We start from the raw sequence: 18,739 nt of genomic DNA, 5'->3' as shown, positions 1-18,739 counted from the left end.
TTTTTAAGATTAGGATGACAGACTATTTATAATTGAAATTTCCTTAATTTTTTTTTCCTTTGATGGCCTTCAGCTTTAAAATACTGACCAGCTCCATGATTACGAGAAACTTTGATCAGGCTTTATTTATTTGTTTAAATTTTTTTCAAGTGAGGTTTTACTCTATTTTCTTTACATATTTTTCCCAGTCATACCCATTCTGATATAGAATCAAAAAGTACCTATTTTGTTGCTGGGATCGTTGCTCAATCAGCAAAATAAGTAAGGTCAAAACTGTCCACAGAAAAGCTTCTTCACTTTTGCCCTATGTGAGTTTGAACTGCCACTCTATCAGGGGAAAAAATGAAAAGAGTTTTAAAAAAGTCAGTAACAATAAAAGCTAAAGGAAACAGTGACTGATTAACAGTCAATTTAGTGAGGGGCACATAGTATTTTAGCCATTTGGTTTTGTCACTTTTAGTTATCTTTGTAGTAAGGTTTCTTTTTAGAGGATTTTTTACATTTCAAAAAAGATAGTAAAAATAAGTATTGGTGAAGATCCTTTGATTATTTTGTGGGGAAAAAAATGAAACAATAAATGTAGTGGATCTTAGTCTTACTTCCACATTACTCTCATGTGTGGAACTATGGAATGCAGGCATCTCCGTTTAAAACTTTGTAAATTGTACAGTGGACAAAGGGGTTGAGGAATACTGAAGTAAATTACTGGGTTGGTCAAAAAGTTCATTTGTTTTTTTCCCGTAAGATGGCTCTAGTAGCGCTTAGTTGTTATTAACTTCATCTAAAACAGTTTTGTTAGATTGTATTTTGACAGCTGTCATATCAACGTGCATTTTTAAAAAAATTACCAAAATTGGTGAATTTTTGTGCAGCCATCTTAATATTGAAGATGGAAGAAAATACGCAACATATTTGGCATGTTATGCTTTATTTCAAGAGAGGTAAAAATGCAACTGAAACACAAAAGATCTGTGTAGTGTATGGATAAAGTGCTGTGACTTAATGTGTCAAAGTGTTTTGCGAAGTTTCATGCTAAAGAGATTTCTCATTGGACAGTGCTCCATGGTCAGGAGACCAATTGAAGCTGATAGTGATCAAATCAAGACATTAATTGAGAATGATCAGTGTTAAACCATGGAGAAGATAGCCAACATACTCCAAATCAGTAAAATTGGTGAAAATGAAAAATAGGTATGTCTTCTGTTTTACAGAAAAAACTAAATGACCTTTTGCCCAACCCAATACTACATATTAGAGAAGAAATCTATACAAAAGGAGATCAGCTGAGAGACCCTTACACTAATATGGCTTAGAGTCAAATAGCATACATAACAGTAGTGGTCATGAAAATAGAGGAAATGATTTTTTGAAAGGTTAGAATAGCTGTTTTAGTCAAAGTAAAAGGGGAGAGTCAAAGGTGATACCAAGATTTTTTTTTGCCTGGGTAAATATAAGTCACATTACTATCTAGTTTGGGAATATGTGTGTTGGGATGGGGGCAAAGAGAACAGAGTAGAAAGCAGATTGGCTTGTCCAAGGGATAGTGGTAGTGATTTAGGTTGGAATGTATCCCTTGGAAGGGTAGGATTGGAAGCCTTTTCTGTGGAAGTTGAAGCTTTGGTGCAGACAATGAACTGACCAGCGGAGTGATAATGTATAGCTGAGGACAGGTCCTTAGAAGACACCAGTAGGGTCCAATTTTACATAATTAAGTGCTTCTCTTTCTAACTTGTGTTCCTGTAGCACAGTTTTGTTTGCCTTTATTGTATTTATCACTTACCAGTTCACTTATTAGTCTTTCCCAGTAAACTTTTTTTTTTAAGAGTTCTGCTCCACATATTAACTGTGGTTACTTTTTTAAAAAAATATATTTATTGATTATGCTATTACAGTTGTCCTATTCCCCCCCCAACTCCACTCCATCCTGTCCACCCCCTCCCTCCCACATTCCATGTCCATGGGTCATACTTATAAGTTCTTTGGCTTCTACATTTCCTACACTATTTTTACCCTCCCCCTGTCTATTTTCCACCTATCATCTATGCTACTTATTCTCTGTACCTTTACCCCCCTCTCCCCCTCCCACTCTCCTATTGACAACCCTCCATGTGATCTCCATTTCTGTGGTTCTGTTTCTGTTCTAGTTGTTTGCTTAGTTTTCTTTTGTTTTGGTTTTAGGTGTGGTCATTAAGAACTGTGAGTTTGCTGTCATTTTTACTGTTCCTATTTTTGATCTTCTTTTTCTTAGGTAACTCCCTTTAACATTTCATATAATAAGGGCTTGGTGATGATGAACTTCTTTAACTTGACCTTATCTGAGAAGCACTTTATCTTCCCTTCCATTCTAAATGATAGCTTTGCTGGATACAGTAATCTTGGATGTAGGTCCTTGCGTTTAATCTTGGGTAATGTAATTATGATGTGCCTTGTTGTGTTCCTCCTTGGGTCCAGCTTCTTTGGGACTCTCTGAGCTTCCTGGACTAACTGGAAGTCTGTTTCCTTTGCCAGATTAGGGAAGTTCTCCTTCATTATTTGTTCAAATAAGTTTTCAATTTTTTGTTCTTCCTCTTCTCCTTCTGGCACCCCTATAATTCGGATGTTGGAACGTTTCAAGGTGTCCTGGAGGTTCCTAAGCCTCTCCTCATTTTTCCAAGTTCTTGTTTCTTCATTCTTTTCTGTTTGGATGTTTGTTTCTTCCTTCTGGTCCACACCATTGATTTGAGTCCCAGTTTCCTTCTCATCACTATTGGTTCCCTGTACATTTTCCTGTTTCTCTTAGCATAGGCTTCATTTTTTCATCTACTTTTCGAACAGATTCAACCAATTCTGTGAGCATCTTGATAACCAGTGCTTTGAACTGTGCATCCGATAGGTTGGCTATCTCTTCCTCGCTTAGTTGTATTTTTTCTGGAGCTTTGAAGTGTTCTGTCATTTGGGCCATTTTTTTTTTTTTTTTTTTTTTTTTTTGTCTTGGCGGGTCTGTTACTTTAAGGGGCGGGGTAACGCTGGTCACTGCGTGGTGAAGCTGTAGGTGGGGGAGGGGCTGAGAGGTAGCAGTGGCGCCCGCTTCACTCTCCTCTGGATTTCAGACTTTCACTCCGATACCCACAATCAAACTGGGCCCCTCTGGTGCTGGTTCCCCAGTGGGTGGGCCTGTGCACACTCCAGGCCCCCATGGGTGTCTCCAACGACCTCTCCCGTGAGGCTGGGAGTCTCTCCTGCTGCTGCCCCAACCCCCACGGGCGCTTTCAATCAGAGGTTTGAGGCTTCCCACGCTGGAGCCCTGGGTTGCACAGTCTGCAATATGTTCAAATGTGGGGCTGCGGTGTGCTACCCACGCTCTGCCTGCCCCACTCTCCGCCACTCTGAGTCTGGCCCTCTCGGTTTATCTGCATGAATGTGGGGCCGCAGGGTCTGCTAGTGCTTGGACTGCCTATGCCCTTTGTCCCACACTTCGCCAGTCTCGGTCCCTCAAATGACCCTCAAATTTAATGAAATACAGTTATTAGTTTCTAACTTTTACTGTGCTTGTGACACGTCATTAAAAAAATAAATTCATTGAGGTACAATTTGTGTACAATGAACCTGTACCCATTTAAATTATATAATTCAGTGGGTGTTGCCTGATGTATTCACCAATGAAACATTACCAAAATCAAGTTATAGAACATTTCCTTATGCTCCTTTGTAGTCAGTCTTTCTCTATTCCTGTCTTACCAATCTCTTGTTATATAGATTTATCTTAATTTTTGAGTTTTATTCTAAGGAATTACATGGTACCTACTCTTTGCATTGTATAACAACAGTGGGATGTTAATCACCCTTTGCCTTCCTCTGCCAATCCCCGCTCACCTTCCCTCCGACTATCACCACAGTTGTCTATGTCCTGTGTCCTCTCTGATAGCTGTCAGTCTGTTCCATGTATCCATGCCTCTGTTCCTATTTTGTTTGTAAGTTTATTTTGTTCCTTAAATTACAAATATAAGGGTGATCATATGGTATTTGCCTTTCTCTGACTGGCTCATTTCTCTTAGCGTAACACTTTCAAGGTCCATCTATGCTGTTGCAAAAGGTGTAAGATTTTCTTCTTTTATAGCCAAGTAGTATTCCATTGTGTAAATGCACCACATCTTTTTTATCTACTCACCTACTGATGGGCACTTAGGCTCTTTACAGATCTTGGCTATTGTAAATAGCCAGTGAACACAGGGGTATGTAGATTCTTTTGAATTAGTCTTTCAGGTTTCTTTGGATAAATTCTCAGAAGTGGGATCACTGGGTCATAAGGTAGTTCCATTTTTAATTTTTTGAGGAAACACTATACTTTTTTCCACAGTTCTTGTACCAGTCTGCATTCCCTATGACGTATTCATTAGGAGAATACATTGGTCAACAGTGTACTAAGCTTTCCTTTTCTCCACATTCTTGTCAACACTTGTTTGGTGACTTATTGATGATAGCCATTCTGGCAGGTGTGAGGTGATATCTCATTGTGGTTTTGATTTGCCATCTCTCTGAAGGTTAGTGACACTGAATTTTTATATGTCTATCGGCCATCTTTATGTCCTCTTTGAAGAAGTGTCTCTTCAGATGCTTTGCCCATTTTTTAAAATCCTCACCTGAGGTTATTTCTTTTTTACTGCTTTTAGTGAGAGAGGAAGGGAGGGAGGGAGAGAGCAAGAGCAAGAGAGAGAAAGACATGTGAGAGGAGAGAAACATTGATTGGTTGCCTCCTGTATGCATCCACATCCCTGACCAGGGGTATTGAACCTACAACCTAGGTATGTGCTCTGACTGGGCATCGAACTTGCAACCTTTTGCTCCAGTCAACTGAGCCACATTGGCCAGGGCTACATGGCCCATTTTATATTTGAGTTGTTGGTCCTCTTGGTGTTGAGTTGTATAAGTTCTTTATATATTTTGGAAATTAAGCCCTATTCAGATGTGTCATTGAAAATATGTCCTCCTATTTAGTGGTTTCTCTTTTTATTTTGTTGATGGTTTCTTTTTCTGTGCAAAAGCTTTTTAGTTTGAATTAATCCCATTTGTTTATTTTATCCTTTGATTCCCTTGTCCACAGAGATATACTGGCAAAAATATTGATATGATAAATTTCTTTTTTTAAGTATATTTTATTGATTATGCTATTACAGTTGTCCCATTTTTTCTCTGCTTTATCCCCCTCTGCCCTACACCCCTCTCCCTCCAGCATTCCCCCCTCCCTTAGTTCATGTCCATGGGTCATACATACAAGTTCTTTGGCTTCTCCATTTCCTATACTGTTCTTAACTTCCTCCTGTCTATTTTGTGCCTACCAATTTTGCTTCTTATTCACTGTTCCTTTTCTACATTGTCCCCCTCCCCACTGATAACTCTCCATGTGATCTCCATTTCTGTGATTCTGTTCTTGTTCTAGTTGTTTGCTTAGTTTATGTTTTTGTTTTTTAGGTTCAGTTGTTGATAATTGTGAGTTTGTTGTCATTTTACTGTTAATAGTTTTGACATCTTCTTTTTCTTAGATGAGTCCCTTTAACATTTCGTATAAGGGCTTGGTGATGATGAACTCCTTTAACATGACCTTATCTGGGAAGCCCTTTATCAGCCCTTCCATTCTAAATGATAGCTTTGCTGGATACAGTAATCTTGGATGTAGGTCCTTGCCTTTCATGACTTGGAATACTTCTTGCCAGTCCCTTCTTGCCTGTAAGGTTTCTTTTGAGGAATCAGCTGATAGTCTTATGGAAACTCTTTTGTAGGTAACTCTCTCCTTTTCTCTTGCTGCTTTTAATATTCTCTGTTTATCTTTAACCTTTGACACATTTTAATTATGATGTGTCTTGGTGTGACCCTCTTTAGGTCCATCTTGTTTGGGACTCTCTGAGCTTCCTGGACTTGCACGTCTATTTCCTTTGCCAGATTGGGGAAATTTGCTTTCATAAATTGGTCAAATAAGTTTTTCAATTTCTTGCTCTTCCTCTTCACCCCTAGGATTCAGACGTTGGAATGTTTAAAGTTGTCCCAGAGGTTCCTAATCCTCTCCTCATTTTTATGAATTCTTGTTTCTTCCTTCTGCTCTGGTTGGATGTTTATTTCTTCCTTTTGTTCCAAATTCATTGATTTGAGTCCTGGTTTCCCTCCCTTCACTATTGTTTCCTTGTACATTTTCCTTTATTTCAGTTTGTATAGCCTTCATTTCTTCCTTTATTTTGCAAGTATACTCAATCATTTCTGTGAGCATCCTGATTGCCAGTGTTTTGAACTCTGCATCTGATATGTTGGTTATGGTTATCTCCTTGTCACTCAGCTCTTTTTCTGGAGTTTTGATCTGTTCTTTCTTTTGGGCCATATTTCTTTATCTTGGCACACCTGTTACGTTGTGAGGGGCAGAGCCTGAGGTATTCGCCAGGGCAGGGTAACCCTCTGCTGCCTCCTGGTGCTGTATGTGGGGGAGGGGTCAGAGAGGGAACAATGCTGCTTGCTAGTTTGCTTGGCTCTCGCCCCACTTTCTGTCAATTCCCTCCCTTCCCACAAGCAGTCTGTGCCCTTTCAGGTGCTGATTCCTGGGTGGGTGGGCTTGTGTACACTCTAGGATCCTGTGTGTCTCTCCAAGGGACTCTCTCCTGTGAGACTGGGAGTTTCTCCCACTGCTGCAACCCCCACAGATATTTATAGCCATAGGTTTTGATGGTTTAGTTCCCCACACTGGAATCCTGCATTGCGCAGTTTATCTCACTCCCCAGTTGTTTGTCTCAGCTTATCCACATGTGAATATGGCACCCACCCTGGTCTACCAGCCACTGCTTCACCCACCCTGGTCTGCCTGCTGCCTCCTTGTCACGCATCCTCTCCACCCCAGCTTTATATCTCTGCCCCTTCTACCTGTCTGGGTGAATGTTTCTTCTTTAACACCTTGGTTGTTGGACTTCCATAGAGTTTGATTTTCTGGCAGTTCTGGCTGGTTTTTGTTGTTAAATTAGTTGTTCTTCTTTCAGTTGTGCAAGGAAGCAAAGCTTATGGACCTAAACCTCTGTCTTGGCCAGAACTTGCTACGAGAAATTTCTGAAATGTTACTATTTGTTCTTAGGATTTTTAGGGTTTTGCAACTTACATTTATGTCTCATTTTGGGTGTATTGTTGCATATGTTGTAAGGTGGTGGTCTACTATTCATTGTTTTGCCTGTCTCTGTCAAATTTTCCCATCACCATTTATTGAAGAGAGTATCTTTATGTCATTCTATGTTCTTGCCTCCTTTGTCAAATATTAATTGACTATAAAGGTGTGGGTTTATTTCTGGGCTCTCTAATCTGTTCTGTTGATCTCTGTGTCTGATCTTGTGCCAATACCATGCTGTTGGGTTACTATGGCCTTGCAGTATAGTTTGATATCAGGTAGTGTGATCCCTCCAACTTTGTTGTATCTCAGGATTGCTGAGGCTATTGGCATCTTTTGTGGTTCCATACAAATTTTGGAATATTTGTTCTAGATCTGTGAGATATACCACTGGTATTTTTTAAAAGATTTTATTTATTTATTTTTAGAGAGAGGAGAAGAGAAGGAGAACGGGAGAGAAACATCAATGTGTGGTATTCTCTTGTGTGCCCCCTACTGGGGACCTGGCCTGCAACCCAGGCATGTACCCTGACTGGAAATTGAACCAGTAACCTTTTGGTTCGCAGGCCCGCACTCAATCCACTGAGCTACACCAGTCAGTGCTGATTATGATCATGTTAGTTTTATCGTTCATTTTGGTTTATGTAATATGTCATGTTACTGATTTGCAAATATTGTACCAAACTAGCTAGGCTGGAATAAATCCCACTGGACAGTGGCATATGATGTTTTTAATGTAATGCTGGATTTCGCGTGCTAATGTTTTGTTGAAGGTTTCAGCATGTATGTTCATTAGGGATATTGACCTATAATTTTCTTTTCTTTGTTTTGTCTTTATCTGGTTTTGGAATTAGGAAAATGCTGGCTTTGTAAAATGAGCTTGGAATATTCCCTTTTCTTGGATATTTGGAATAGTTTGAGAAGGATAGGTATTAGTTTTTGAATGGTATGTCAAATTCTCTGTGAAGCCATCCAGTCCAGGACTTTTATTGCTGGGAGTTTTCTATTGGGTCTATTATATTAGTGTAATTGGTCTATTCGTGGTTCATGATTCTTCTGATTCAGTTTTGGAAGATTATATGTCTAGGAAATTATCTATTTTGCCCAGATTGTCCAATTTGTTGGCATGTAGTTTTTCATCATGTTTCCGTATTATCCTTTGGCATTCTGTGGTATCAGTTGTTCCTTCTCCCCTTTCATTTCTGATTTTATTTATTTGGGTCCTCTCTTTTTCTTGATGAGTATGGTGTTAAAGATTTGACAAACTTGTTTGTCGTTTCAAAGAACTAGCCCCTGGTTTCATTGATCTTTTGTATTGTTTTTAAATTTTCTATATCAATCGTTTCTTCTGTAATCTTTATTGATTTCTTCTAGTTACTCTGGGCTTGTCTGTTCTATTTTATGTGTAGGGTTGAATTATTATTTTCCCTCTCATTACTGCTTTTGTTGTGTTCCATAGATTTTGGGTTGTTTTGTGTTTTATTTCCAACTGACTTTTGATTTTTTCTTTTATCTCATTAACCCATTCATTGCCTAATAACATGTGACTTAGTTTCCATGTGTATGAATGTTACTCATTTTTTAAATTGTAATTGATTTGCAGTTTTATACCACTGTGGTGAGAGAAGATGCTTGATAAGATTTCAATCTTCTTGAACTTATTAAGACTTACTATGCTTCCTAACATGTGGTATACCTTCCAAAATGGTCCCTGTGTACTTGAGAAGAATGTATAGTCTTATGTTTTGGGAAGAAATGTTCTGTATATATCAGTTAAATCCATACCATCATGTGAGTCCTGTAATGTCACTATTGCCTTGTTTATTTTTTCTCTGGAAGATCAATCCATTGGTGTCAGTGCCATGTTAAAATCCCCTACTATGAGTGTGTCTCTGTTGATGTCTCTCTTAATGTCCACCAAGATTTCATTATGTGTTACATTCTTTTTTTGGATCAATCTCTTTAGTATTATTATGTAGTGGCCTTCATTGCTTTTCGTTAAAGCTTTGTTCTGAAGTCTGTTTTGTCTGATATAAGTATTGCTACCCCAGCTTTTTTTGTTTTTTTTTGGTTTGCATTTGCATGGTGTATATTTTTTCCACTTCTTCACTTTTCAGTCTGTGCATATTTTTTGTTCTGAAGTGGGTCTCCTGTAGACACCATGTATATGGGTCATGTTTTATCCATTCAGCTACCCTATATCTTTTGATTGGAACATAAAATCATTTATATTTAAGGTTATTATCATAAGGTTACTATCTAAGGTTACAGGTAAGATTATTATTTATTGCCATTTTATTCTTTATGGCTATCTTTCCTTCTCTGTTTTTCTTTTTTCTTAAAGCAGGTTCTTTAACATTTCTCTCTATGCCACTTTGGTTGTAATGAACTCTGTATCTTGTTTTCATCTGGGAAAGTCTTTATTTCACTTTTGATTTTAAGTAGCAGCCTTGCTGGATAGAGTGGCTTTGGTTATATGTTCTTGCTTTTCATCACTTTGAATATTTCATACCAGTTCCTTCTGGCCTGAAGTCTTTCTGTTGAGAAATCAGCTGACAGTTTTATGGGAGCTCCTTTGTAGGATCTGTCTCTCTCTCGCTGCTTTTAAGATTCTCTTTTTGTGTTTAACCTTTGCCATTTTAATGATGTGTCTTTGGCTGGGCCTCTTTGGGTTTATCTCAGTTGGACCTCTCTGTGCTTCCTGAACTTGTGTGACTTTTTCTGTTATCAGGTTAGGGAAGTTTTCAGCTATTATTTCTTCAAACAGGTTCTCCATCCCTTGCTCACTCTCTTCTCCTTCTGACACCTCTGTCATGTGGATGTTTTTACACTTGATACTGTCTACAGGTCCCATAGATTTTCTTCATTTATTTAAAAATTGTCTTTCTTTTTGATGTTCTATTTGGGTGTTTACTGTTATCTTGTCCTTTAACTCACTGATTCAGTCCTCTGCTTCATTTACACTGCTCTTGAGTCTTTCTAGAATATTATTCATTGCTGGCATTGTATTCTTTATTTCTGACTGGTTCTTTTTTCCCCTATGTCCTTTTAATGCTTACTGTCTCTTTAGGTTCTCACTGAAATCATCCATTCTTCTCCTAAGGTACTTGAACATCTTTCTAACCATTGTTTTAAACCTTGCATCTGGTGTCTTGGTCTCTTCCATTTCATTTAATTCTTTTTCTTTAGATTTACTTATTCTTTTATTTGGAGAATATTTCTTAGTTCATTTTTTCCTCTGTGTATTATACAAATCTGTTATGACTTCCAATCTTTCTAAGGTGGCTTTATGATACAGGCACCTTTTGGGGTTCAGTGGTACAATCTTTTAGACCACCTCAGCTTGGTGCTACAGGAATGTTTCTTGTGGGTTATGTGCAGTCTCCTGTTTTAGTTTAATCTTGAAAGCTGTTTGCCATCTGGTGGGTGGAGTTAATGCTTCAGGGTGGCTGACTATAAGGATAAACCTTGATCACTATGTATGAGTTGCTATGCTGGGGCTGCCCCCAGAGTGTTGTTCCCAGCAGGGTCTAGTGCCTGGCAGAATTCCTGTTTTGGTGAGCTGCTATTGTGGCTAGTTGGGTCAAGCTCTGGTGTGGTCTGAAGCCCACCACTGGTTATGTTGCTTCTTAGTCCAGTTGGGCAGGGTTCAGGTACAGGTCGATGGCAGACATTGTGTGTAACTGTTCTTGGGCTCCCTGTCTGGAACTACTGTGCTATTTACTGCATGTAGTTGCATCTACTGAGCCTGGGTGAGCCTGGGAGAGGCCAATCTCTGTACAGTGGTCAGCTTCCTCCATCTTAGAGCTGAGGGGAGATCTGTAAAAGTTTCAAGGCTCCCTGAGGTCTGCCCCCACCTACCAGCTACTCAATCTTTCTGATGGGGGTAGTGCCAGCTGAGTCCAAAGGAGTATGGCAAGTACTTCTGCCTGTTCTCAGACAGAAACCTACCAGAGGTACACTCCAAATGTGTCCCCTCCAACCAGCACTCCCTTTACCCTGTGGAGCTGAGCTCAGCAGGACAGGGCCTCCAGGACTTGAGCAGGCAGATCCCATGAGTCTCCTGTTGTGGTTGGTGCAGGCAAGCCTAGAGGAGAGCAACAGGCACTTCTTTTCCTGATGGAGTGAAGCCCCCTGATCCTCCCTCTGGACTGAGCTCAACAGAGTTGTATAGGGGGGCTCAGTTGTAGGAAAATCAGGTCATATGATTATTCCATTGGAGGAATAGCACGGGTTGAGTGTGGAGGGTAGATATGAGTGCCCCCTCCCACCTGTGATGTAGCCACACAACCTAGCACATGTCCCTTTCATTCCCTCACAAAAACCTCCCTGGGAGGTGCACTCTGATCACCCTGTGGGACTGAACTCAGGAGGATGGGTCCACAGGGATTGGAAGGGAGGCCAAATGAATCCACATCTATGAGGGGGAGTGGAGCCAGCAATACTCTTGAGGTTGGGAAGAATGGTTGTCTTTACAGAGCTACACAGTTCTCAATCTCTTCCAAGAGTTCCTCCAGGAAAAGAGCTCCCTGAAAGTCCCTGCTGGGTGCAGCCAGCATATGCCTCTACAGGACCCAAGCACAGCAGAGTACTGTTGCCAGTAATTGGGGGAGGGGGCAGTGCACTCCCCAGGCTGATGCTATAAATATAGGAGTGCTCAGCTCTAGAAAGGTGGCTTCTGGGTCTCTAACCAAATGTCTTCTCTCCTTGGCCGACTGACTCACCACTGATTTTCACCACTAGATGCTAGGCAGGCTCCTCTTCCTGTCTCTTTTGCTCTGGATTGGGGAATCCCTGCATGGGTTTGACACCCCAAGCTCCTGGGGTGGGGTATTTTGATGTGAGATATCACCCCTGCTTCTCAGTCATTGCTTTTGGGTGGGGTGTGGGGGCAGGATCATCCCTTTTCACTCTCTGCCCTTCTTACCTGTCTCTATGTGGCTTTTTCTGTAAATCCTTTGTTAAAATGTTTCAGTTCAGCTAGACTTCAGTTGCTATTCAGGTTGATTGAGCTGTAATTTAGCTGTAAATCTGGTTGGACACTGGGAGCAGGTGACTATAGCTTCCTCCTACTCTTCAGCCATATTGGATTCTTTCAATTATATTTTGAAGGAAAGAAATTTGCTGTACCAGATGTCAAAAGAGAGGTTAATTTATAAATAAAAACATGCTTCAACTCTAAAGAGTTTAGGGATTCTATTGATTCACTTGATTTTGGACCTATAAATACAGCTTTCCTTGAGTTTATTAAGAACAAAAATGAATAATTTCTTATTTCAGTGTACTTGGTACTTAACAAAGACAGTAGCAGTCAAAGTATAATATCTTCAACTGTTCACACAATTATTAAAAATGGAACTCTGGAGGAAACGGTCTCCGATCGCAGGTGGGGGTGCAACTGAGAAGAAAGATTTTGGGAGAGGAACCAAGATGGCGGCGTAGGTAGACACACTGCTCCTCCTCGCACAACCAGAACTGACAGAGAATCGAACAGCAAGGGGGACCGACACCAAGGAAATAGAAAATAAACATTCATCCAGACTGGTAGGAGGGACGGAGACTGGCACCAGGGTGGAGAGGACTCGCGTGGCTGTGGCGGGACTGAGACTGGCAGAGTGTGGGACAAATGGCGCAGGCAGTCCGAGCACTAGCCGACCCTGCGGCCCCACATTTGCACAGATAAACCCAGAGGGCCGGACTCAGAGTGTCAGAGAGTGGGGCAGGCAGAGCAGCGGGTAGCACCCCGCGGCACCACATTCGCCCACAGATAAACTGGACGAACAGCGGGCAGCGAAGCAGACCGTGCAACCCAGGGCTCCAGCTCGGGGAAATAAAGCCTCAAACCTCTGATTGAAAGCACCCGTGGGGGTTGGGGCGGCAGCAGGAGAGACTCCCAGCCTCACAGGAGAAGTTGTTGGAGAGACCCACAGGGGCCTAGAGTGTGCACAGGCCCGCTTACTCGGGAACCAGCACCAGAGTGGCCCAGTTTGATTGTGGGTATCGGAGTGGGGGATTGAAATCCGGAGGAGAGTGAGGCGGGCGCCATTGCTCCCACTCGGCCCCTCCCCCTCGTACAGCATCACAGCGCAGTGACCAGCATTACCCCACCCTGGTGAACACCTAAGGCTCCGCCCCTTAAAGTAACAGACGCACCAAGACAAACAAACAAACAAACAAAAAATGGCCCAAATGAGAGAACACTTCAAAGCTCCAGAAAAATTACAACTAAGCGATGAAGAGATAGCCAACCTATCGGATGCACAGTTCAAAGCACTGGTTATCAATATGCTCACAGACTTGGTTGAATCTGTTCGAAAAACATGAAAAAATGAAGCCTATGCTAAGAGAAACAAAGGAAAATGTACAGGGAACCAATAGTGATGAGAAGGAAACTGGGACTCAAATCAATGGTGTGGACCAGAAGGAAGAAACAAACATCCAACCAGAAAAGAATGAAGAAACAAGAACTTGGAAAAATGAGGAGAGGCTTAGGAACCTCCAGGACACCTTGAAACGTTCCAACATCCGAAATATAGGGGTGCCAGAAGGAGAAGAGGAAGAACAAAAAATTGAAAACTTATTTGAACAAACAATGAAGGAGAACTTCCCTAATCTGGCTAAGGAAATAGACTTCCGGGAAGTCCAGGAAGCTCCGAGAGTCCCAAAGAAGCTGGACCCAAGGAGGAACACAACAAGGCACATCATAATTACATTACCCAAGATTAAACGCAAGGACCTACATCCAAGATTACTGTATCCAGCAAAGCTATCATTTAGAATGGAAGGGAAGATAAAGTGCTTCTCAGATAAGGTCAAGTTAAAGAAGCTCATCATCACCAAGCCCTTATTATATGAAATGTTAAAGGGAGTTACCTAAGAAAAAGAAGATCAAAAATAAGAACAGTAAAAATGACAGCAAACTCACAGTTATTAACGACCACACATAAAACAAAAACGAGAGCAAACTAGGCAAACAACTAGAACATGAGGGTTGTCAATAAGGGAGTGGGAGGGGGAGAGGGGGGTAAAGGTACAGAGAATAAGTAGCATAGATGATAGGTGGAAAATAGACGGGGGGGGGGGTAAAAATAGTGTAGGAAATGTAGAAGCCAAAGAACTTATAAGTATGACCCATGGACATGAACTATAGGGGGGGGAATGTGGGAGGGAGGGGGGTGGGCAGGGTGGAGTGGGGGGGGAAATGGGACAACTGTAATAGCATAATCAATAAATATATTTAAAAAACAATGGAACTCTGCCTTTTGAATTCCTGTTAATTTATTCCTAGTTATAACTTTTCATAGGAAGTATTTCATATTTCTTCTTTAGTTTGACATATATTTGTGAAGGTTAATTTAGAAATAATTATTGTCTTGATATTGGGACCATGCTTTTAATAATTTGGTTCATTGATTTCCATATTGAACTAGGTTTGGCAACTTTAGATTACTATCAGTTGTATTTTAAATTATTAATTAGTTTTTAAAATTAACATTTGAACAAATTAAATGTACAGAGAATATAATAAATAGAAGTCATGTTAAAGGGGCTTTGTTTTGGAATTTTGTAAGACAATCAGATGACTTTATTTTTTAGACTAGGCAGAGCTTTGAGCTCATCTTAAAACTGTATTGGAACAAGTGATTATTGATTACCTATTAATTTACAGTTAGGCTGCAGAACACATACATTTTTAAATTTGCTTTCTAAAAATAATTTTGGAATTTTCTTTATTAGGGCAAAGTGAAATGTATTGTATTCATTGGAGATTTTCCTCATTTTCCTCTCTTTCCTCTCTCTTTTTTTTTTTCCTATAAGATACATTCATATTTTTATAGGATGTCTACAATGGGTAAGAAAATAAATTTTCACAATGACTTAGAGTCATCATAAATACCTATATATTGGAATCATTATGAGGCTAATTATTAATTATTGAGTGCTCTGATTGATTGAACTTGAATACATTTCTTTTTCTCTTGACTACATCTTCGATACAAATCTCAGGAAGTTCTTAGTTCCTGAACTAAGCTACTTTCAGTTAACAAACTGAAAGCTAGCTGATATGAATTATAACCAAGGAGTACAGAAGATGCTACATAGCGACTGGCAAGAAGGGTTCAGACGTAGTGGGAAAAAGCCCCCAAATGCAGATGTGGTAGCACCTGAGAAGCTGGAGATACATCATGGCTATGGAACTCCCTCTCCATAGGAGCATGGAATGTTAACCATATGCAGGGATCCCCAACCCAGAGCAACAGAGATGTGAGGAAGAGTCTGTGTAGCATCTGGTGGTGGGAATCAGTGGGGAATTTATCCTGCCTGGGAGACTCAGAGCACACCCTCACAGGGTAGAGCACCTTGTTGGCTTTCAGCCTAGTTGAACTGTGTGCTTAAAATAACCAATAGTTTTTCAGATTTTGAATAATAAGTATTGTAATAGTTGAACTATTACATATATTTTTTTTTTGCTAAAAAACTTAAATACTAAAATCTAATTGCCTCATTTGAGGGAATAATTTGACTGTAATTATCTCTAAATTTGGTTATTCTATTTATGTGTTTTAAGTTTATTTTGTCACCAGACAATTGCCTACATTTGAACATGAGGCAAGAGAATGTGTATCTTATATCAAAGGACATCGAATGAAGCCCCCTTGATCATTCTGTTTACTCTTTTACCCTTGTAATTATGTTAAGGTCATTTATTTGGCCATAGCATTATCATACCTCTCTTTATCAGAGTTCAAATTGATATTTCACATTTTATATTAAGTGTGATGACTTAACTTAATTTTTTCTAAAAGGTAGTAGCTGGAAGTAATACATTGGCCAAATAATGTAATTAGTCTAAAATTTTTATTCAGAACATTGTATAAATACTTAAAACTTTGGAGAGGCTTCCAAGGTAATTTCTTTAGTAACATTTTTGCACTGGGATTACAATTTTTTAAAGTACAGTATGCTTAGAACCAGTCCAAATGCATAAATAAAAATATTTAACTTGCTAGTTTACATTGCCCTCTCATCTATTGACCCCTTTTTCTGAAATATTGGGAACTGATAATTATGTAGAGATCCAAAAGTACAGTTAACTTAATTCATTTTTTTCCTTGTTTTTAGTGGGAGATTTTGATAAGATCTGGAGAGAACATTGTGAGGATGAGGAAACACTTTGTGAATATGCTGTTGCAATGAAAAACTTGGCAGATAATCATTGGGCAAAAAGTTGTGAAGGTGAAGGTCGTATTGAATGGTGTTGTAGGTGAGTGCTTTTATGAACTAACATGTTTGGTTTCTAATGTATTGTTGTCACTCTCAAATTTAAATAATGCCGTGTGTAATTTATTGTACCAAAATGGAAGTGTTTGAAAACAATTGATGTTTTTTAAACAACTTCTCACTCCTTGGTTCACTTTCTCTAGGTTTATTTCATTCCTTTTTTAAATCAAAAGGTTTTTATTTGATATAATTTTAAATTTTCTGCTCCAACTTTATTTAAAAGAATAGCTTTAAATACATTTAACATATTTAACATTAATCCAATAAAATATGAAAATTAACATGACTCATCAGTAAGTTAGAGGATAGAAATTTCTCTAGATAAATATCCATATTTGGATTCAAGTAGAAGTGAGTATTTTTCTATAATGTAAAATTTGAAAACTTCTGATAAGTTTCAAAATCCTGAATTTTTGGTGTGTGATTTGGGGTATTCTAGCACTTATATTGACTTTGGGGGATGTTTATTTTCTCATAGTATAGATTCTAATGTTAAAAACATTAGAAAGTAAAATACTGATGATAATTTTCTCAAGGTAATAAAACTGTAAGAATGGATATATATATTAACTGGATTTTAAAATGAACTCCCAGAAAACAAAGTATTATCCTTCAATATGGACAATAAGTTTACAATAACTTCAGGTTTATATATTTTTAACATGACTTTTAAAAAAGATTTTCCTTATTTATTTTTAGACCCAGGGGAAGGGTGGAAGAAAGAGAGGGAGAGAAACATCATTGTGTGGTTGTCTCTTACGCACCCCATACTGGGGATCTGGCCCACGACCCAGGCATGTGCCGTGACTAGGAATCAACCATCAACCCTTTGGTTCTCAGGCCGGTGCTCAATCCACTGAGCTACACACCACCAAGGGCTAGGTTTATATTTTATATCAAATTTTCATTCAAATTTTTTATGTTAATCTCACTTAAAAATTATGTAATAGTGTCTGTTTCATTCATTCAACAAATGATTCGGAGAAGAAGATGTATTTATATTATTTCTTTTATTTATTTAATAATATTTTTTAGTGTTGCTTACTGTGTACCAGTCATACCATAGACAATGGCAGTATAACAATTAACCAAACAGACAAAATCCATGCTCTCATGGAACTTATATGCTAGTGGCAGTTGGAGGCAACAAATAATATGTAAAGTAAATACATAATAGGTCAGAAATGATAAATGCCATGAAAAAAACAAAGGAAAAATAAAAGAGTTTTAAGTAGGGCAGACAGAGAAGGCCACACTGAAATGATATGTATAAAATACCTAAAGGAAGTGAGAGCACGAGACCCACCAAGTCTAAAGCCCTTGAGGCAGGACCATGCTGGCTTGTTTCGGAAAGAGCAAGGAGACCATTGGTGTGGCCAGAGCAGAATGAGAGGGGGAGGATGTTAGAAAATAAGATAATGAATAGCTAGATTTTTGGATTTTTGAGGAAATTCCATAGTATTTTCCACAGTGGTTGCACCACTCTGCATTCCCACCAACAATGCACTAGAGTTCCCTTTTCTCCACAACCTTGCCAGCACTTGTTGTTTGTTCATTTGGTTACGATGGCCATTCTGACTGGTGTGAAGTGGTATCTTATTGTGGTTTTAATTTGCATCTCTCTGATGGCTAGTAATGCTGAGCATCCTTTCATATGTCTCTGGGCCCTCTGTATGTCCTCCTTGGAGAAGTGTCTGTTCAGGTCCTTTGCCCATTTTTTACTCGGATTGTTTGTCTTCCCTGAAACACCAGTTCAGAGGAACCTATGCACCCCAGTGTTCATAGCAGTGCAATTTACAATAGCCAAGTGCTGAAAGAAACCTAAGTGCCCACCAGGAAATGAATGGATTAAAAAAACTATGGTACATTTACAAAATGGAATACTATGAAGCAAAAAGGAGGTCCAACTCTTCGCAACAGCATGGATGGAAGTGGAGAGCATTATGCTAAGTGAAATAAGCCAGGTGGTAAAAGACAGATACCATATGATCTCAGCTATAAGTGGAACCTAATCAGCAAAGCAAACAAGCAAGCAAAATATAACTAGAGACATTGAAACAAAGTACAAACGGACAGTAACCAGAGGGGTAGGGGAGTGGGAAGATGATAACCAGGGAAAGAAGGAAAGCGTTGCCAGGAACATGTATAAAGGACCCATGGACAAAGCCAAAGAGGGGTAGGATTGAGAGTGGGAGGTGGGGGTGGGTGGGGTTGGGGAGAGTGGTGGGGGGGAAATGGAGACAACTGTATTTGAAAAATTAAAAAAAAAACACCTAGATTTTGTAGGAGCTGGTGGACCATTATGAAGACATTGCAATTTTGTTCTACATGAGATGAGAAGTCATT

The 18,739-nt window shown here is 39.4% G+C and overlaps 1 protein-coding gene across 1 annotated transcript in view; it reads left to right on the top strand.

The window, feature by feature from the left end:
• SAMTOR (S-adenosylmethionine sensor upstream of mTORC1) overlaps nt 1–18,739 on the top strand; it is a 195,943-nt gene that overhangs the window by 5,708 nt on the left and 171,496 nt on the right. The window contains exon 3 of the mRNA XM_045191463.3: nt 16,235–16,376. Coding sequence (XP_045047398.1) covers nt 16,235–16,376 — 142 coding nt within the window. The remainder of the gene's footprint in view (nt 1–16,234; nt 16,377–18,739) is intronic.

The sequence above is a fragment of the Desmodus rotundus genome, chromosome 6 (genome assembly GCF_022682495.2).
Source record: "Desmodus rotundus isolate HL8 chromosome 6, HLdesRot8A.1, whole genome shotgun sequence".
Classification (NCBI taxonomy): domain Eukaryota; kingdom Metazoa; phylum Chordata; class Mammalia; order Chiroptera; family Phyllostomidae; genus Desmodus; species Desmodus rotundus.
This window is presented reverse-complemented; position numbering and strand designations above follow the sequence as displayed.